This window comes from Nesoenas mayeri, assembly GCF_963082525.1.
Source record: "Nesoenas mayeri genome assembly, chromosome: 3".
Classification (NCBI taxonomy): Eukaryota; Metazoa; Chordata; class Aves; order Columbiformes; family Columbidae; genus Nesoenas; species Nesoenas mayeri.
In genome coordinates this window covers 56,391,410-56,413,415 of record NC_137544.1, presented here as the reverse complement: position 1 = coordinate 56,413,415, position 22,006 = coordinate 56,391,410, and the positions used below count along the sequence as shown (strand labels likewise).

At 38.7% G+C, this 22,006-nt stretch overlaps 1 protein-coding gene across 2 annotated transcripts in view; it reads left to right on the top strand.

Moving 5' to 3' along the window:
- The window catches only part of PTPRK (protein tyrosine phosphatase receptor type K), a gene marked incomplete at both ends in the record, with an annotated part of 407,260 nt that overhangs the window by 332,614 nt on the left and 52,640 nt on the right, over positions 1-22,006 (top strand). For both annotated transcript variants that reach the window (XM_080341013.1, XM_080341012.1), the window contains 2 exons: positions 2,104-2,377; positions 5,201-5,237. In XM_080341013.1, the coding sequence (XP_080197139.1) occupies positions 2,104-2,377; positions 5,201-5,237 (311 nt within the window). The remainder of the gene's footprint in view (positions 1-2,103; positions 2,378-5,200; positions 5,238-22,006) is intronic.

Below are 22,006 nucleotides of genomic sequence, written 5' to 3'. Positions count from 1 at the left end.
CAGGTGACAAGTTTCCTGCCCTCCAGGCACTTGAGGGAGCGGAGCTTGTGTGGGTCCCAGCCGGCTGGCAGCTGATGAGAGCCAGGCTGGAGAAGGGAAAGAGCAGAGATGTGATGTCCATGTTTCCAGGACTCTCCAGTTGGTTGGCTGCCCAAGTTGGGAGTGATGGTGTTAACCCTGCCTGGGTCCAGGGCCATGCCAGGGAGGACATGAACACCAGTAGCCATTTCTTCCCTTGAGATATCATTTAAAAAAGATTACATCCTGTCAAGTTTGTAAAACAGCAATGCTTTTAGGTTTTGGGGTGGTTTGTTTGTTTGTTTGTTTGTTTGTGGATTTTTTGGTGGTGTTTTTGTGGAGTTTTTTTTCCTATTAATAGTACATTATTTTTGAACCATAAATAAATATTCTGGGTGCACAGAGCTCTTCTGGAAGTGATTTGCTGGTGCAGGCTGCATTAACTGGACAGTGTTAGCACAGAATTTACCACAAAGGTGATTTATAACCAAGTTTGATTCACAGTTTATGAGAAACAGAGATCTCTAGAAATAACTCACCCTTTTTTTGTTTATGTTCTTTTTGCACACAGTTTCAAAAATGAGGTGACTTTTTATATTCCTCTTGGTCATTTTGAAAGGGAAGACTCTTTCCTCCTTAATTTTTTAGGTGCTAGGAAAAGGGGATGCTAACTTCTTCTTTCAGCTCAAGAAAGATATGAAACTAATTTCTTATTTTTTCTTTTCTCCTTTCTTCAATTCTCCAGTATCATACTTTATCTCTGCCACTACACTTATTGGGTTTTCTGGGCAGGAGTAGCTGAGTAAATTGACAAAATAATTTAATGCTACCCCATAAGTTCTGAAATGAGAAGGATTGTCTTTGCCTTTCAGAGTCCCGCAGCAATGTAGTGACGCTTCCAGAACTCTGTTTAATTTTACTTTTTCTGAAAGAAAGCTTTAAAGCAAAACTAAGACAGGCAATTCTGCCGATTTAATTGAATAGCTTCAGGTCTTGTCTACATGCTTAGGCATATTTTCTTACTAATCCTTCATAAGATCCTCAAATGTATCTGCATATAAATGGGAAATTGTGTGTATTATGTATATGTGTGTGTGTATATGTATATGCCTACATATAGTTCCTAAAATCCAACAAATTTTTTTTTTTCTTTGTTTTTCTTATAAACTGAAGAATTGCTTCCTTCTCTCAGTATGTAAGTTCTGTACTTCTGCACAGCAGAGGAAGCTGCTAATGAGTTGGTAACATCCTGCGGTTAGGTAGTTTCCCTAAAGGAGAAAGTATTATAATTACCTGTTCTATTTTGAGCAGGTGATTTTGAAAAGTGACCAAGCCATGGATGGTTTCAGGAGAGGTAGCGGAAGGTTGGGATGGCATTTTAATAGGCCAAATGCCATCTGCTTCGGCAATTTGTAACATTTTATCATTGACAACTATAGAGGAATGAGGCAGTGTATTTTGGTGGAAGGGACAGATTTCTGTCCATCTGTGCTTGTATTACAGCATGTCAGTTGTACTTTAGATCTGCATAGCTCTGAGCCAAGATGGGAGCCACAGCAAGGTCAAGAGGTTGGAGAAGCCTGTCAGCACATTCCGTCTCTAATGATATGACAACTGCAAATTGGTGCTTCAAGCACAGCCTGGAGGCAGTCATTATGTTGGGCCTTGAAGCTCAGCTTTCTCTAATATAATTTCAAGGGAAAACGCTAACTTCATATGCTTCTGATTAGCCAAGAGTTTAATCTATTGTAGTTTAAAGTCAGATTCATTCCTGTGTTTCTTTGAAAGAAAAGAAATAATAGTAATAAATCATTGTTATGAGGTCATGTATAGATTTGTGTTGGTTTTTTTCCCTGACAAAACCCAGATGCTTCTTCTTTCCAGTGGCTGAATTAGATAGGTTTGCTGTTTTTCAAGCCTTTATTTCTTCTCTGCATCCATGCATCTACTGTCTTTTCCATTTTTATTTTCTTTGTTTTCTTTTTAAGTTTACAGAAAGCAACTGGTTTCATATTTTTACGATACTAGCCATTTGACCCTAGGAGGTGAACTTAAAGAAATGCTGGTCTTTCTCTGTTTCACTAGTGCTTATCAGATCGTTGTTGAGGAGCTGCACCCTCACCGAACAAAGCGAGAAACAGGTGCCATGGAGTGCTACCAAATCCCTGTCACCTATCAGACCGCTCTTAGCGGAGGGTCACCATATTACTTCGCTGCTGAGCTGCCCCCAGGAAACCTGCCGGAGCCAGCCCCCTTTACCGTGGGTGACAACAGGACTTACCAGGGTTTCTGGAACCCGCCGCTGGCTCCTCGGAAAGGCTACAACATCTATTTCCAGGCCATGAGCAGCGTTGAGAAGGTAAGTGCCAAACGCCCCTTTTTCCTGGAAGAGGTCAAAGACATGCCCATGGTGACAGTTAGGACTGTCGGAGTTGGACATAGTAGGTGTTGGCAGTGGTGCTGCTGTAATCCCTTCCGTGCTGTGAGAGCATGGCAATGTGCCATACACATTTCACACCACGCTTGTAACTGCTACTAGGCGAGAGTTTAATACATCTTGTAGTAATCATCTCAGCAAAGTCATTTCAGTGCTGTGACTCTGCCTTCTCAGTAAATAACATCCACAGCCTTTTCCCCAATTCTCAGTACTCGCACACCTCAGAAGATTAAGTTACTGCAGGATAAACAGAATGTGGGCTGCTCAGGGGACCGGTAAAATGTCACAAACTTTTTGAGACTCTTGCACTAAACGTCAAATGAAAAGTAAAAAAATGTTTGAGCAAAAGTAACCTATGATTCTATGATAACCACAGGCCCACCATGTGTTTTCTAGAGCCCCTTCTGACAAGGTGCGCTTGAGGCTTCCTCCACTGCTGTGCAGTAGTAAGAGTATGGCTGTCACTAGTCTTCATTTCCTCCTTGGTATTTCATTTTTAACTCTGTCTCTGAGGGGTGCTGCTGGCTCTGGATATGTATGGAACGGGAGGGAGGTTCCAGGTGGGAAGAGCAAGCATGGCTCTGCAAAGCCCCAATACTGTCGCTCTTGAATGGTTTTTCCTCCCATAAATGAAAAATGGGGGAGGGGAAGATGATCAGTGAGGAGGCAAAACATGGTAGGCACAGAAGGTTCAGATATTTAAAAATTTAATTTTTTTATTTAGAGTTTAGAAAACTGAAGGAAATTGCTATATTATATCCATAATTGCCTCCATAGGAAGTGTCCAGGCAGGTCAGAAAGGATCTGCCCCATAGCCAGATTGGTAGCTGCTGAGACCCACCAGAGCCATCAGAAAGGAGCAGAAGCCATGTTTAACCTCCCATTTGTCTCTGTGGTGACTGAACAAATCCTAGCTAACAGGAGGCCTTACGCTGGAGCCTTTTGAAGCAAATCCCACCTTATACCTATGGTTATGAAAATTGCATATGCATCGAGTCAGAGTGGGGACAAAACAGGAGCTAATGAAACTGTACTGGAGCTGCTTGAGAACTGGATGCTTTTTCTGATGGAAGGGACCGTTCCTTCTCTCTAGTTCTTATTTATAGATCTGTATGAAGCAAACAAAGCAAAATAAAGGTAACTGCTAGTCACTCATTCATATTTCCCTCGCCTGCTACATATATTCCCTTTGCTTTTGTTGGCTTCCAGCTGATTAAATTGTAAGAAAATTTGTTTCATTCCCAAAAAGAAATAAATGGGAGGGAAAAGTAAAACAAAAATATTAAACACAAAAATAGATCTTTATTTTGGCTTGTACATTTTGACAGATAAGTAAAACATGAGGGAAGAACACATTTTTTACTTGATTACAGTTTGTGAGAGAGTTTTAAATGGTTCCTAGGAGGATTTGGGGGAGGTCTTGGGGAGATTGCACTGCGTTCTGCCAGGACAGAGATCTAGTGGTTGTAAGATAACCTCTGAGCTGTGCAATATTTAAACAGGTGATTTACTGTAAACCAGTGGGATCACCAAAATAGTCAAGGGGAAGTACAATACTCTCTGAACTACACTGTAGGGTTGGGATAAGGGTTATCCTGTGATCCTCACAGACATTCTGAACAGAAGTGGACAAGTAAATCCAGTGACTGGGGAGAAGGCTAATTAGGTACGATTATGTTGATAAACTTTGTGGGGCTTTCGTTTACATTGGAAAGTTGTCTTTACTATAAGCCTCAAGCCATGGCTTTGCTCATTCTTTACAAGCTGTGTTTACAAAGCAGCATCAACATATTTTACCTGTTGCTCAGGAATCTTCAAGAGGAAAGAGATCCCAGGGATTGTATTTGGAGATGGAGTGCTGGGGGGTGCAGGATCAGAGGGAGTATATTTTGTGGAATGAAACTGTCATTATTATATTTTCTAATTACATGCTAATATTGTTTAGAGTGATCTAATACAGCAGCAGCTGCATCCTCTCATGCAACCTTATGCTATTTCAGTATGTTTGCCTATAAAGTGACTGCACATTGTACAAAGAGGTCAGAAAACCCATTTATGACTGACCCTCGTCTGTTCAAGTTGTCCAAACTGTGCATAACCAAGTCATTTCTCTGTTCATTTGTTTCAATTGCTGATGAAACTTCTGAGGCAAAGGGCAGGTTGGGAAGTGAAATAAATAAAGATTGTCTTTGCATGTGCAACTTCTTTTGAAGCACATCACTGTCAAATCACTGTCTTTCCTGGGCAGATTATATAGGTTGTAGATTAACTGTGTCATATGTGAAGAAATACGTGGGCATCCTCTGTGCTCATTCCACACTCAGAAGCATGAGGGAGCTCGCTGCTGACATGCTTCAGATTACTCCACTCAAGACCATCAGGATGCGGATAGACAAGTTAGTTTGAACACAGTGCTGAACAAAAAAGTACCTTCTTTGCTGTGTGGTGCTGTTGCAGGTGAACGGTGGCTCAGGATTTGAATAATCTGACATGTGGCTACATCTGTGCTGTCCTATACCTTTTCTCCCACTCGTTATCATGGAAAGTACAGGCCAATATCTGGGTTTCATGCAGCTTTTCGTAAAGGCAAATTCACTCAGCCTTGTGCCCTGCTAAACCCAGAGCCCTGAGCCACCTTGTTGGGTTACTCCAGCCGATCAGCAGATCTAGGATGAATTTGTGGAGTTGGGAAGGCGAGAAAAAGCAACCTGATCTGACTTATCTTTACCTTTCCATCCTCAACAGGAAACCAAAACACAATGTGTTCGAATAGCTACAAAAGGTAAGAACTTCGTCCCTCCACACAAAGTACCTTTTTTAATGGAATGTGGCATTTCTGTTAAATGTTTGAACCAAAGCCAGTACTGTCCCTCTCTTTTGAGCCACTTGATTGTCATGTAATGTAATGGGCTGTTGCTTCTTATTCTTTGGTATTGTGATGAGAGAATACTGTTCTAGCAATACTCAGAATTTAGACAAAATAAGCACTCCTTTTTTTTCCCCTGCCTCTGGTTTTCAAGATCTGCTTTTAGGCTGCTGGAGCATTGCAGGTGGCAGATAGATGGACTGGAGACTAGAAAGCGCATTTGGTTAAACTGTCTGTTATGCTAACAATTATTTCCAAGCAGGGGTGAAAATAATTTAGATGAAGGACATGATAGTTAATTTTCCTGAGTAAGAGCTCAGAGTGTTAGCAAGCCATAGGGGAGGGTTGATTTGAGAAAGGCTCATGTCTTTGTGCAAGTGCAGCCCAGGGCTAAGGCTGGCTACATAGCTGTGAGAATAAATCATTTTGACCCCACATACTGTAGGTTAATCACATACTGCTCACTCAAAAATGCTGTTTCATCTTCAAATGAGGACTTAGTTGTTCTGCTCATTGTTATCTTTTGCTTTGACTGTATTTACTGTATTTATAGCCATTCATTTTAGTTGCTTGATTGTGTCAACATGGGAGTTGTTTGATAGACTCTCGCAGCATAAACAAGAAAGGAGCTTACAAATGCTGAAAGAGTACTCTGCAGAGCCCCAGCACTACTTATGTTGTCTCTTTCTAATTGCATAGTGATATTCAGCATAAAAACAACTTTACATGTGAACAAGTGGGCATTTCAAGTGCTGTGGTGGCACATCAGCACCATTTTTTCAATCGCATTTCAGTTTGAAACTTGTTCCAATTAAAAGCTGATGCCTCTAATGAGGTGGTAGCAACAAAGCGTTTTCTTGATAAACCAGAAAATAAAGTGTATTCCTGAAGATGTGTTAATATTTTCGTCAACTGAGGTAAGCTAATAAAAACAGGAAATTAAAACTGTGAGCTAAGTCTTCTGTGAAAAGTACATCAGCACTATCTTTCTTATGTTTACCTGGCAAGATTAAATGTTTGAATTAGAATATATTTGCATAAACAAATATTTATGTACCACAAACATGTATTGCTAGGATTTGATTCAAGGGAGAGTCTTGAAAGACTCGGAAATTTTCTGGTTACTAATAATAAAATAGAGGAGGAGTTCACTGGGCTTATGAGGAAATTATTTTTTACTTAACCATGTTGAGTCCACTAATGTCAAATCAGTGTTCACAGGAGTAACAGTCCTGGTGGTGGCTTGAATGCCTTGCTCTGCCCTAACCATCCCCTGCCCCACAAAGGCTGTGGTCTGAAGGAAAGGGAACATGAGTAGCACAGTTCTTGCCATCTTGCTGTAACTCTTGCCTTTGCCACTCTGGCTAAAAGACAAATTTTCATGAAGTAGCTGCATTGCCTGACATGTCAGTACTGTACTCCTTGGATGTGGAACTAAAAACCAAAATGTTTTCTCTGACTTTATTTTAATTGATGTGAAGTTTGGGGGTAGACAACATGAGGAGCAAATGTTTTCTTTTGCTCTGAAGAAATGTACTTAACAGGGAATTATCGCTTCAAGATCACATACATTCATACCTGTCAAACAAGTTATACTGGTGTTCTAAATTGTCTTTTAAAAGCCAGTACTGAATTTTCTTTTTCCCCCATGTTTTCTTTGTAAAAACAATACCAGAATTTGTTGTACTTGAATAAAAGTATACTTAATACATTTGTTTATGTATATGTTCATCTGGTTATGACGATTTTTTTTGTAGTGTGTAAGTTTGCTTTGAATCATTGACCCTTGGATACGTCTGCTTAGGTTTGTAATATATTCATAGGGAAAAGATAAGTGTCTCACCTTACCTAACACACTCCAGTAAAGCTAATGTACGGTTTTAAAATCCAGCAAGTTGTCTAAACTATGGATTCAGTTATACAAGTAGCATGTAGTTCTCTGTCATTTCCCGTGATTTTTGAAGTAGCCTACAGCTGTCCAAAATAAATTTTGCCTTCAACATGTTGAAAAGGCATTAAAAATTATAAAGACCTGGGGTGGAAGGCAGGAGGAGAGGAATGATATTAAAGATGCATGTAAAGGACAAGACAAAATTCCCTGGTAGTGAAGTTCAGTATTACCTGCAAAGGTACTTTCTCATTTTTACCTTGTTCAAGGGTCTGGCATTATCCACTGTATATATTCACACAAATAAGATGTAGAAATGGGGAAAAAATGGGAGTAACATAATGGTTTGGTGCTGGAGAAGAAATTATAATGTCGATAATTCAACTTTCTTAAATGTTTTATTTCCCTGGCTTTCCACCCCCACTCAACCCCCCCACCCCCACCTTGGGCAGTTTGTTGTTAACATAATTTACATGTATTTTAATGCATAAGGGGTTTTGCACGTATCATTCCCATGGGTTGCCTTCTGCCTTGGAGAACTGATGGAATAGCTTGCTTATTGTTGTCAAACTAATGAAAGTCAGCAAATTTCAATCGAAGCGCTCATACTTTCTCAGTCTGTATATTCCAGGTGTGATATTCTTGTGTGCTTCTGATAACAAAACGCACTGAAGTGTGAACTCATCTAAAAGATTGTGCCAAATCATGACTGAAGTATGTTGCTGCTTTTGATGTGTCTTGAAAGAATGTTTTATGAGTAAGCTGAGAGGCTTACTAGTGTCTGGTGGATTAAAAATACACTGAGTTAATTTTTCATGTGAGAAAATATTGGAACAGCACCAGATTAAAGAGTAGTCTGCTGAGCAGTTCCTGTGCACTTGCAGCTGAAGGATGAATGCTAGAGTAATTCTTTGGTGGCCCTGATTTAGGGTAATAATAGGATTCTCCCTTTATCTGGACACCTTTTTCCACAAAGCTTGTAAGAATTTAATGACTTCATAGTTTTTGCCCTTCTGGAGATGGGACTGAGATGGCCAAGAGAGTCCCAAGTTATTAGATGTGTCAAAAGGGTATGAAAGTTGCAGATGCATACACAGTCTGTTCACATAAGCTTTGATTCTTGAGGAAACCAGGTTAAAAATAACTCCTTGTGATGCAAGTGGTGGGTGGGACATACCGAAAGCACCATTTCCATTACAATTATAGTCCAGAAAGTGTATGAGCTTTTAATCAGTTTAGTTGCATGGGTACTTATAGCCAATATTGCCTTCCTCTGTCAACCTGAATTCCCTCTTAGTAACCAGTAATCAATGTAATATTTAAAAAGCAAACCGAAACCAGTTAACTGTTCTCTACCTCATTATTATTTGAATCTAGGTAGTAGTATTACCCAGTCACTAATAATCTGGTTTCTCATACATAGTACTTGAAGAAGAAAAAAAATCTTATTTTCTGAAGTGCAGAAAAAGGTGCAGAGCTAGGAAAATGTCTGTTATTTGAACAAAAAAAAAAAAAGTGTTACACATGATTTCCTAAAGAAAGTGCTCAAACTCTCTAAAACTAACATGATAAAGCAGAGTTCAAGCAGTTCATAATACACTCATATCACAATAGATATGTGATAACTGAACCTGCCTAACCAAAGTATTGCTAGAGGAGTGAATAAAAGAGGTGTGAATTCCCACAGCGTGCACTTCAGAGAAACACATGATGCTGGTGACTGATCAATCACATCTTGGAGTTGAGTTTGACTGTGTAAAACTTGGGATGGGTTGCCACTTGCACGCAACATTAGCATTTCATTTTGCAGTCTAAAATGTTATCGACTGGTAAGGGAACGAAATCAGATTAACATGGTCAGAGTGATGCTTCAAATTATTTAGCCTGTAAATAGACATTTAAAAGGAGAGAAGGGACCGCAGAGATATTACTAAGCAGAGAGTATATGAAGCTGACATTTCTGACAGTTTTTAGGCTGCCAAGTTTGAGGCTAATACTGATTTATGTGTATTCTTTTGTTTAGTGGACTAGAGAAAAACATTGAAAATTTAATTAGAAGAAATCTACTATGGCAAGAAATAAAGAAGCGGTGGGCCTGGCAGCTCTATCCCAAAGTAGTTAGAAGGAATAAATGAAGTACAAAGTTCCTAACTCAACATTTTAAAACATGAACTTCATCACCTCCAAAATTATTTTCCCTTGTGGTTTTCATTTGTGTTATTAGTTCAGGCAGTGTAGAACTTCTCTATCTCTATGCACGTTTGGTTCATACAGATGGACGAAAATGCCATTTGAGATGATGCACATCTGCATGTAATTGTGAAATAGCAGAAAATGACTTTTTAATCTGATTTGACAAATAAAGAGGTCTGGGTGGTAACATTTCAACTGCAAGTGTGCATTTAGTCCACCATCATTATTGCTCTGAATTCATTCCCACAGCAGTTGGGGATTGATCCAGAGGCCTTTGATGTCAATAGGAGTCCTTCCACTGACATTAATGTGCTTTGGATTAGGTCTTTAGAAGTCATAAATCTGTCTAGACCATAATTATTTCCTTGAAATTGCTCCTGATGATGTTTCTGCTCTTAGGGAAATTTGTGAAAGTCAAACTGCCTCCTGTAGCAGGATGCTCAGATATGTTTGTTACTGATTAATGCACAAATGAGGGAAGATGTCAGATGCTAAATGTATATAAAACTAAGCGTATCTCACTGTAGTTTTTATGCCTGGATCAATGCTCCTGCAATGACTTATTAGCTATATCATCATCATAGGCACTGAAGACCTAAGTGGCAATATACATTTAGAGAAGAATGCAGATGTTGCCTAAGTCACATCTTTCTTTTCATTCATTCTTAGGAAAAAGCTATAAGTATGTTTAAACTTCAGTGGTCTTTTGCATCATGTCTTTTATCTCACAGAGAGCAGATTTTAACTGACTTACTGAGTATTCCAAAGATGGAAACAGAATATTTGCATGGCATATTTTCCTCTTTTGTATGTGAAATTGCAGTAGCTCCCCAAGCAACCACATCTGCCAATTCTGATAAGTGATACCTTTGATTGTAAATAAAAAAATTGAATGATCCTTTGATGGATATAAAAAAACCAAAACAAAACAGTTAAATGAGAAACTCCTTCAGATTCCCAGACAAAAAACCTATAATGTGAGTATTTTCATATATGAAATCATAGAATTCAATTACCAAAATTTGATTTAAGTAAAAAGGATTTTAATGTAACAAGAGCGTTTATTAAGTGAAGCTACCTAATTGATATGCATGAGACAACAATTTTCAGAAAATGGATTTCCCATTCTTTATTATAAGGCACTGAAGAGAAGCACTCTTTTCTGCTTGCTGCTTGACATCTCTAAGAAATAAAGGTTCCTTCTTACAGTAACAGCAAAAAAGTATGAATTACCTAATGGTTTTTATGCTTATGACATTGCCTGAGCTGAACCGTTTATTTTAACTGTATTTGAGAATAGTTATGATCAGAAGTATTTTCTAGTTCCCAGCCTCTTTTCCAAATGTTCAGTAATATGTGTTTATTATTATGTTTTGAAAGAGTAGTTGACTGCTTTTGGATGAGTAAATCTAGTAATTACAATTATTAAATCTAATTGCTTTATTAGATAACTTTATTTTTAAATGCACTGCTTAGTGAATAAGTGTATTCATGCAAACATCCTTTTATTAAATTTAGTTTGGTTTTGAAAGCTAGCTTTTTTTAAATGGGTTTTTTAGAGGAAACACTAGTGATACATTTCAGGATTTTTTTAGAAGTCAGCCATTAGAATGAAAAAATTTTGAGTCCAAAGATATAATAAATTTTAACTTTCCTTGATTTTGAAATGTTTGGGATTTCTTTTGGCCTAGATATTTATTAAATTACTTTGTGCAGAAGCTATAAGCAGATTGAAATCTTAGGAAACTTAAAGGTTTCCTAAAGAATAAGAATTTTTAAAGTAAGAATTCAAGTAGAGGATTCTAGTACATATTTAAATATTAGGGAATGAATGTTTATACATCACCTGCTCTAAGTAAAGGATCAGCATCTTGGCATATATGCTCTTTTAGTAGATGCCTGGTTGCTTAGGTCTCTTCAGCTATTATGTGTATTTTTTCATGAATCAGATTGTGGGCATTGAATGTTTTGCGTGTATTGCTAAAGAATATGGAGACATAAACTAGAAATCTACTGTTTTTGTAAAACACATGACATTTAAAACTGCAGTAGAAAATCCTTGATTCCCCTTATAATATGCAATTAAAATGACCATGTTAAAAGCCTAGTTGCTAATACTGCAGTGTTTTGGGTTTGTTTGTTTGTTTTAGCTCCCCTTGTTTCTGTTCTTTAATAATTTCTTACTTGCCTTATCTTATGTCTTTACCTTCTTTGTGTCATTGTAAAATCACAGGTGTTTAGAGAAGGTAAACTCTTCATCACCTGATAGGTCTGGGCTCATAAGCCCCTTTTCACACAGACATACTCTATCCACTTCCATTTCATACTGTAATTAACTGTACCACTGGATAAAATGCCTGGGGTTGAAGGGCACATGAGGTGGAACAGCCAGAGATTGCTGCCTCTGACAGTCCGTCACAGGCATCTCACATGCACGTTTGGCCCAGGAACAACACGAGTTGGGCTTGGCTGTGCAACAGCTGAGATTTGGAACAGTCCCATTAAGGGACAGTGCTGTTTCACCTTTTCAAAGAAAGGAGGAGAAAGGGGTTTCTAGGAATTAATAATTGTGTTTACATCCAATCAGTAGCCTTCAGCCAGAGTGACACTTTCTCCACATTAGCGGGCATGTCAACGCTGACGGTCCAGAATAGGTTTTGCCGTTCATATCATTGATGTGTAAGCTGAATTCTATACCCAATAAAGCAACCAGTTGCTGATGCTAGAAATATCCCTACATACATGTATCATACTGCTGTTGTTAGTGCCAGTGCAGAAGCTGTGGTTCAAACTAATGAGGTAAAAAATCATTTGTGCTTGAATCTGGTTCTGTGAAATGGTGCATTAGACTGTGATATTTTAATGTACACACACTTATTGGGTTTTGAAGTTTGTAGGAAAGTCTCAGATTGTTTTTTGAAGTGGTAATGAAAACTTGAATGACACTCCAGTAGTGATGGTATGCTCTGAACCCTGTCTGGTCTTCACTGTCCTGTAGTTCTGATGTGCTGTCATTAAAGAGGACACCATGGATGCATTCAATGTTGAAATTGTAGCAGCTTCCTTCCTACGCTACAACTTAACACTGGTGAAGTAAAAATCTTTTATGTGGCAGATTGATGATATGATCATTAACAATGAAGAGCTGATGTCAGTAGATCACACATAAGCCGACACAGATAGAAAGATCAAATTCTTAGAGAGTATGTGTGGCTGGTGGTCACAGAGCTGGCAGAAAAAGTTCCTGTCAGCAGCTCAGTGCTATCCCTGTTACAAATGACTGATCTCACCCAGATTCGCCAAAATAAACTAACTTGACATAATCAAAATAATTTAAATGTTTCCTAGGTTGGAACAATTGCACAAGCAGTTCTGAAAGCAGGGTAGAAATGACAGTACGTGCTGGAGTAGTGGTGAAGGGCAAGGGGAAAGTAGTCTTCACCAGCTTCAAGTGCCGCCATGTTTAAAACTGCTAGAAGAAATTGAACCTCAAGGTCAAAGCTGCTTCAATCGAACTACTAATATGAGAAAAAAAAGTTACATCAGTATGCGATAGCTTAGCACAGAAGTGATAATCTTTGCAATTATCCATCCTTGTGTTAACAGCGACATAACATAGAGATATTTTGAATAGAAGACAAAATGTTTTTGAGCAATAAAGCTGCTCACTGTGCACCTGGTCAGAAAAGAGAAGCAGGACTTTATCTCAGAAAAGAATGATGCCCAAGGAATACAGAAGAACTTCAGCACCACCTAAATCAGAAATGTGCTTATTGATTTTTATGGAAATGGTTTATGGCCCTAAAATCAGCATCACTGTATCTAATCAGACAATTTAACTAAATCAAAAGAAGTTCCACCTCATTGTCATGAACATTTCAAGGGTTTGTTAAACTATTTGCCTGTCATCTCTGACAGAGTGCTAAGTGAAGTTCTACAGCTAGTCATCCAGAAACAAGGAGCAGCGTTGCCAAGCATAGTAGCACTTCCTAAACACTGTCAAATGTGTTGCAGAGCAAGTCAGTATGGTTGATTGGCACTGCTGCCAAATTAGTCGAATACAGATTGATGCTTTGTCAGCTGTGTAAGGAGACAATGGCTCTGAAGCTCAGGAGCCTAAACTGCTTTCTGCTCTGACAGGAAGTTGTGTGCTAACCACATTATTTCTCAAAAGATCCTGACCGGAAGGGTATGCAGGCGAACCTTGCAGGGTTGAGGATCTTTCTAGAAATAATATGGTTATTACACATCTGTCTGTCAGAGCAGGAGGCAGTTACAGGCACTGTTTAAGCGGTTTTTGTAGCCAGGTAAATTCAAGGCATAGGAGACAGAATTATGACCCTATGTGTGGTTTTCAATGCTGTCGACTTTGGAAGTGTGTGGAGGCTTTTGTGCAAATTCAGCAGTCTGGAAAGGACTGTGAATATTCTCCGTGCTTCAAAGTGATGTGGTGATAAAGGTTCTTGATCGGGATGGACTTCCAGAACCCTTTACTGTCAAAAAGGTCATGAAATGGATTGCATCCTTTGCCACTTGTGATTAACATTTGCTTTGTTGAGTCAACAGGAAGGATGACCACATTCAATACCATATAGATGCCAGAATATTTAATCTGAACATTAAATCAGAGGTCCCATATATGCTGACTTGTGTTACTTGCTCTTTGCTGATGACTGCATATTGGTTATTCACACATATGTAAGCAGACTACACATTATTGACTGTTTCAGCCCCTCTGCCAAGTGGTTTGGCCAGGCCATTAGCATAGAGGAAAAAGAGGTCCTGCTCTAACCTTGCTGTGGTGGAAAATATCCTGAGGCAGTAGTCTGCGCTGACAATACGCTACTGAAATCTGTGAGAACAGCAATGCTACTTCAGCAGCATACTTTTTTCAAAACACCACAGTTAGTAGCACAGTCATGCAGGGAGTAGTAAAAGCCCATATACTATTTAGGATGTTAAAGCAGCATGTCTGAAATGAGGGACATCTGGCTTCAAATAAAAGTAAACATCTATTGTGCATTAGCTGTTGCCACTCTTTGTATGGCTACAAAACTTGGAGTGTTTATGGTCTCCACATCGAGCCTCCAGACCATTTCCAATGCACTACTTTCATGCCCATCCTGCCATAAAACTGTGGGATGTTACTTTGAGTGCTGCACCCCTAAATTGCTGTCACATTGTCAGCACTGAAGCAAGAATACAGGAGACCTAGTTCTCATGTTGGACAACAGATTGCTCAAAGCCAGTTTTTCTGGGCAGTTGAAATGCAGAGAAAAGCTCAGAGGTAGCATAGTGAGGTGGTTAATGGGCAAGTTTAAGGCAAATCCTCAGTTATGTGTCATCAGTTTTAGTATGGGAAATTACATCTGAAGATTTTCTGCTCTGGCAAAGAATAGGTGCTTACACCATCGTAACACAGCAATAAAATCAGAATGGGACTGTATGATATAAGTGAATATGGTAACAAAACAGATTATATCTGTACACTTCACAGTATCATGAAAATGGGCCTCTTTCTGGGACGATAAAACCAAGTCCTTATGTACTGCTGGAAAACAGGTGTCATAATCGCCCTTTTTCCATGCCTGGTGCTACTGTATTTCTGACTTTGCCATTTCAAAGGCCTACTTGTGGATGATTTAATCATGCAGGGCTTCATATCTGATAGTATTTCAACATTTAGAGAGAGTGTTTGCTAGTTCCCATTCTGCTTGAAATCACTGAGCCATAATGTTTATACAGGAATTTACATCCATGTCTTCATCTTTCATAGCACTTCTTTTTGTACACGTAATGGAAAAGGTTACCATTCCTTACCCTGGTGTAAAGATTTTTAAGATACTGGACCATGCAACTTGAGCACTGGGAGCTCCATGTGCTCAGTGGAATATCTAGAAGGACCCTCTGTCCTCTGTATCTCAAGTGTGATCAAAGATGACTAATGTTCTGTGTAATAATAGAGTTCATTTTCTACTCACACATTTACAGAAAATTGTGCTACAGATATCAGATAGGAAGGTTGATTTTTCGGATTATTCTGTCTGTTGAGGAATATGTGTCGCAAGTCCCCATGAATAGCCATCAGATGATTAACCATCAGGGTTAGACTGGATTTTTTATCAGTAACTTGAACTGTGGAGTGTGCCATTGCTGTTAGCAGCTACTTACATGTTTTAGCCTAGATCACACCTCACACTAAGATGGGAAAGGCTGGTGGCTATTTGCAGCAGTCACTATCTATTTGGAAATCTACCAAGTTCTCATTTTGCTTTTGAACAGAATTTAGAAACCCTCATTCTACATAAGTTGCTGGCAGTTTAGAGACTGAGAGGTGGAAAACTGAATCTCATTATATGCGTGTCAAAATATAAAAGCTGGTAACCTATTTGCCTGTGTAAAAAAGATATTGCTTACTCAGCATCAGCTCCGAAGCACGGTGTTACTTAGCCAAATCAAATAGCTTTACTAATACAGATTGAATTCAAACTCAACTGAAGAGTTTCTCAGACTGAGTGAAATGAATTTGTGCATGCAGAGAATGGAGCAACAGAAATCACAACTTCCTAGACGCCCCTTCTTGAGTAGCAGTGGTGAAATTTAGACAGTGAAATTTTATACCTGTGGAACAGAAGCAGCTGAAAGCATTTTTCCAGATTCTTTTGGAAAGTACAAATTTTTTGTACTTCATCTTTGAGTAACCCATTCAAGGAACTGTTCTGGGTGAATGCAAACAATTAACTTGGGTAAAACAATTTGGTTTTGAGAAGAAGGAGATCTGGAGTGCTTGGATAGATGTTAATGTGATAGATCACAGGCACACAGTGCTCCAGCATTTGGAGGACAGTGGGTTGACTTGCAGAAGCACGTTTGCAGGAAGGTCTGTTCAGTTGTTCATGTCAGGCCTCCTGAATCATCTTGTGTTTGTGAATAGGAAAGGTCAGCAGAGCCCGTGTTCCTCAGAGGCAGCAAAGCTGCGTTGTGTTTTGAGCATAGTCTGAGAATGTGGGACTTCCAGGTTTAGTGGCTGGCTGCTGACCCAGCTGTTGGACCTGAACCTGATAGACTGTTGCATGAACTAAAGCCTGTAGCTTGGAGGAGAAGAGGAACAGCCACCTGGGTACTGTTGCTGCCTGAGCCTCCATCAACTGTGTGCAGCCCGGAGAGGCGGTGATGAGCTGATGTTTGAGCAGATACGTAGCACATTTCCCATAGCTGGGTCCAAATAATAAATCTGTCAAGGACCCAACTGCGGGATGTAGCCCCTGTCACTGCTGAAGTGGAGTTGTGCTGCCTGAACAATAGAGCCCTGATTGCTATAATTACTCATTTTGAGGTCTGGGAAAATTAGGATTTGTCCATATACTGAACAAGACACTTGACTAGTTTTTCTAAACTATAAAAGCAAGTGACATTTGCTTTTTATCAAGCGATGCAATGTCTTAAAATATTGCTCCTTCCACATTTGAACTGCCTGCTCAGCCTCTCTTGAAAGCAAAACACATCAGCTGTACGGCATGATCCATTCAGCCATGTATGGAGGCTCCTTGAGCCCTACCCAATACAGAAGTGTTTAATCAAGCCAAATTTTGTCATGGCCATCACTGGCCATGACGTAATAAGAAATGCAGAAATTTGCAACATATTGTCTTAACATTTGTTAGGCTAAAGGGGAAAATATAATCATGCAGGATAGGCTGACTGTACATCTTTTTATGTTTTCCTCTCCCTTCTCAAGATGTAGCTATTCCCTATTTGAACACGGTTAAGGCAGTTAGAACCAATTTGTACTGCGGCATAAATGTTTGAGACGGAAATATAAATGAAACATTCGTAAGCTGGAAGCTAAGTACAGATTTAACACATTTATCTTGCCAACTTTGAAACTGGCTACTGTGTTTTAGATTCATTTTTTATGAGAACAGATACTATCAGCCATTTTCCTATCCTGCTGATGTTTGTGTAACATTATTTTGAAATTACGTGATCTTTGTTTCCTGATGTCTAACTAGATGTTTTACAGCAAAGTGACAGAAAATGCCGTCATAATGTACACTAAAAAATACTTTATCCGTAAGCATGATGGCTAGCTTGTGATATTTAGACCTACAATGTGTCTTTAACTTGGTTAGACAACTTGGAGGACTTGTTCCTGGTTTGGGGTTGGGCATATGAAACATGAATGCATGCTTCCATGTCTGTCCTGAGGCCTTTCCACTGCCTCTTCCATTTTATTATTATTACTGTCCAGTTTAATATGAGGTATTTCAACTTTTCTGGTGGGAGTTCTTTATTAAAGGGAAAGATCTTGTTTCCATTGTGAAATACAGCGTTGCCTTTCCCAGCCATGCCTGTGCTCTCTGCACAGCGTATCAGAACCACTTCGATGCCAACAGAATGGCTGTTTAACAGCGCACTCATATAAAAATTAATATTGCAACTTCATTTTTAGTAAACAATCAATGGCAAATCAACAGGTGCCAGGAAGCAAAAGAGAAATTATGTTAATGTACCTGAATGATTTGCTGCATCTCTTGAGATACGTTATGGATTCAGGGATAGATGCTGGATCTTGCCCCATTTCTCTGTGCGGCTGTAGGTTTCTCTCTTGGAACTGGACATCTCATTGGGAACAGAACGTGAGATTTTGGTAGGTGGATTGCTCTCCTCTGGTTTTTAACTATGGAGTGAAGGTAACAAATACAGATACTTCTACCTATATAGAGTGAGTTAGTTACTGCAACTGTGTATATGTTGAACAATAACTTGCAAAATAACTCTAACTAACTGGTTTTTCTATGCTCTGAGGACTTCTTTTCATTTTAAAGTCTGGCTTTTATTCCATGAACTCGATTTCTGCACTCACATCTAACAATGTGATTATTAGTAAATTCCCATGAGTAGTATTGAAGAAAGATGCTGTCCTAGGGATATTTTAAGTTTTTCAAGACAAAAAGCACTTGGTATCAGAATTATTATTGATTTTCAGTCACTGTAAAGTACACACGTATCACAATAAAGGTTAAGTGCCTAGAAGAATGTAAAAGAGCAGCAGCTCTAAGTAAAAAGAAATTCCAGATTAAAAAGAAATCAGACGAAAGTAAATGCAGTTAACTACTTTCTTTATGAGTAAGTCTGGAATGTTTTCTTCATATGGCTACTGTAAACAGGATGTTTTCTCTTTTTATCGCAGACATGAACACATCGATATTTAATTTGATCAAGAGTAGTATATGTATTGCATTTAACCCCAAATACATTTCAGACTTTGCATGTTTTTATAATGGTGGTATGAATTTATAAATCCTTAATGCCCTTAATGCCACCCATATGTTATGCTGAAATCCGCAGGAATCTGTACAAATAAAAATCAAGAACATAGTTACGGGCTCTGAAAGCTGAAAACAGACCTAAGCCAGTCTAACAGCTAAAGATTTGTCAGCTGGATCCTAATGCTACTAAACCTTTGGCGTAACAAATGTTGCCTTTGAGAACTTATCTCATTATATCTGGGCATCTTAAATCATTCTACAGAAATGTTATAAAATAAAATAAAATGTTCTACTTCTAAATAGAAGGCATGATCCTGGCATCTGTGCTTCTGCCCCAAGTGCTGTCCTTCTGTGCCACAATCAGCATGAGCTTTTCTTAGATTTATGCTTGTGGGCATATGGACAACTGGAAGTCATTTGGAGATGCCAGTTGTCCTCATATTTTTTCTTTTATCCTTATCCACTGTCAGTTGCTAAGGATGGTACTAGTTTTACTCTGAAGCAGCATGCACTCAGATTGCTTCATGTACATTCTTGATTTTCAAAAGCAAGGAGCAAGAGAAGCCATTAAAAGGACTAGCATGTGTGCATATACAGGTATGTTCCGCCAACAGAAGATGATGTTGATGCCTTAGCCTGTGTAAAAGCTCTGTCTCGGATTTTTACATACACTTGCCCAGTACCTTCTAAATACTAATCAGATGGAAGCAATTAGATGCTCTCATCAATTTATAGGCTTTCCATGCCCATTTGAAACCCAAGACTTTTAAAAGCTATAGATCATTTCTAGTTTGGAGGCTACCCTGCCCATGGGACCAAGAATTTCTGCTAGTCTTTTGTTGGAAGCCTTTTGTTAGGTGACAATTGCTTTCTTCCTTTCACACCAGCTATTCATGTTGCTGGGTTTTATTTTCCCATCCACTCATAGTAAACTGATTCACCAGCTCAGCATTATAATGAATTTCTATTTGGTTAGGCAAAAGTTGGGTTGTCACGAGTAATCGAATTACTTCTCTAGAGACAGGATTTCCAAGTAAAGTGATGAGGTGAAGCGATTACAGCTGTAACCCTTACAAGCATAAAAAGATGTGTCATGCTAATCCTTTGTGAATGGGTTGAATTGAAAGTGAGGGGAATAAAAAAGAATGCTCTTGGAAAAAAAAAAGGGGTATGAAAGGACTACTGTGTCGTTTATTCCCTTTTCATTCATCCTCTGTTGCTATAGAGAAAAAAAAAAAGGAGTGGTAAACTGGATTGCTTTACCTTTCAAGTCTGTTATTCAAATCATTTAATCTTAAACTGTCTGAAATACTGTGTAAGAAAATCAAGTAGGGGGGAGGGAGGAAAGAGGAAGGGTAGCTATAGCAAAAATAAAAGTGTGAGGAAGTGCCAGGAACTCTAGGTTGCTTTTTTTAGGTTACTGTACCTCATATGACCTTATCTTACCTGATGTAAAAAAAGCAGAGTGAGAAGAGGGGGGGAAAAACACTTGAGTAAAGTATGACTTATGCGAAACAATATCCGCAAACACAGCCCACGTGTAAGATCCTTGTTACCCCCAGTCTTGTTTATTTTCTGTTTCAGCTTTTTCAGCTATTGAGTAGGAGTGCTTTGTCTCAATACCTGAAAAGACTTTTAAAGGTTCAGCTAGAAGGAGAGGTGGCCTGTGAATTACAGTGTAGTAATTAACTGACTACAACAGCATAAATAGGTTTTGGTAATTGGAGAAGAAATAACTTTTTGTTTTTAGACAACCAACCTAAACAACCTGAATATAAATGGCCAAGAGTATAAGTTGGGGATGGGGGGAGGGGGCTTGTTTGGTTTGGCTTGGTTTGTGTTCTAAGGTATCAAACGATTTTCATTGTTGCTCTTTTTTCCCCTTTCTGTATACTTTTGGGTGTGGAAAGATGGGGTGGTTGACCCTGATGAGCAAATAAGCACCCACCCAGCTGCTCACTCCCCCTGCCCACCAGCAGAATAGGCAAGAGAATCAGAAGAGCAAAAGTAAATAAACTCATGCGTTGAGATAAAAATGGTTTAATAAGCATATACTCTTTCCAATGAGAAGACTGGGGAAGGTTTAGGCAAAATTCCTTCCACTATGTCTGCCTGATTCAAATTTGGTGTTCTGAAATTTTTGTATTAATTAAATCCTCCATTAGCTCTAAATTTGGAAAAAAATACAAGTGGCCACAGGAGGATGAACTGTTAATTTTTCACTGTCAGGTGTCTGAAACTAACTGGAGTTTAAGATCAGAGTCCTTGAAGGCAAAGGAGAAAAAATATAATCTCCAGAGCTTCTACCTCATGCCTGCATTTCCTCAAAATTCCTTGAGTTCAACTTCCCTGGAAAATCTCTGTTTACTACTCTCTTATGGTTTTGCCCACATCCCTCTTGAAATTTTTAAGGTATTAGCCAAGATGTAAAGACTTATTTTAACCTTAGAAGTCATTTTCAAACCATTCCTGTTTATTTCATTGTGGCTGGAACAGACCAATGTGCAGAAGGAGCACCTGTCTGAAAAGGAAGGGATAACCCAGCTCTGAACCTAACTTGCCCTAATCTCAGCCGTAATCTTCCCTCATTCAATGTTGAAGACTATAATGAAATATAAGATGAACTCTTTCATTAATAGAGTATTTGATGGGCCAAATACGTGAGAAAGATCTTAGCAAAACACTGACCAGGAGTCTTTTCTACTTGTTGCCCACCTGCAGTAGCGGAGGCATGGTGACAATGCTGTGGGAGGAGGATATTTGGTTTTAATGAATGAGTACCTGCTAGTATAAAAAGCTAATTCTTCTATGGCTACAGTATGAGGAAAATTTGGCTTCATCAAAAAAATAGAGTTTAAATTTGGCTGTTGCTGTCACTGGGTCTTCAGTCAGCAATTGTAATTAAAGTTTCTTAAATATTAATGGTAATTTTTACCCTTACCAAAAGTCAGGATCAGTGTAAGATGGTTCAATGCAATGAAACTTGTTTTGAATTCAGGTTTGCTAAGTAAACATTGTTAAGTCAATGAGCTGAGTGAGATTGAAATTTAGTTAGTGTATTGCTATGCAGTAAAACGTTTCGTGTATTTTACTGTTTCTTGAAAAAGGCTTTACAAGCTCTCAATGAACAGAGAGAAAATTGATATTATATAAAAAAGTCTTCTGGTGATGAAATTGATTTAAGAAATATCTGCAATATCTATGAATGTTTAATAAAGTATTTTTTGGTTAGTGGGCATAAATACGTTTTGCTGTAAATGAATGAAAATAAGATTTTTTTGTGTATGATTCTGCTGGGAGCTTAAAGCCAATACATCTAACAAATTGTTGAA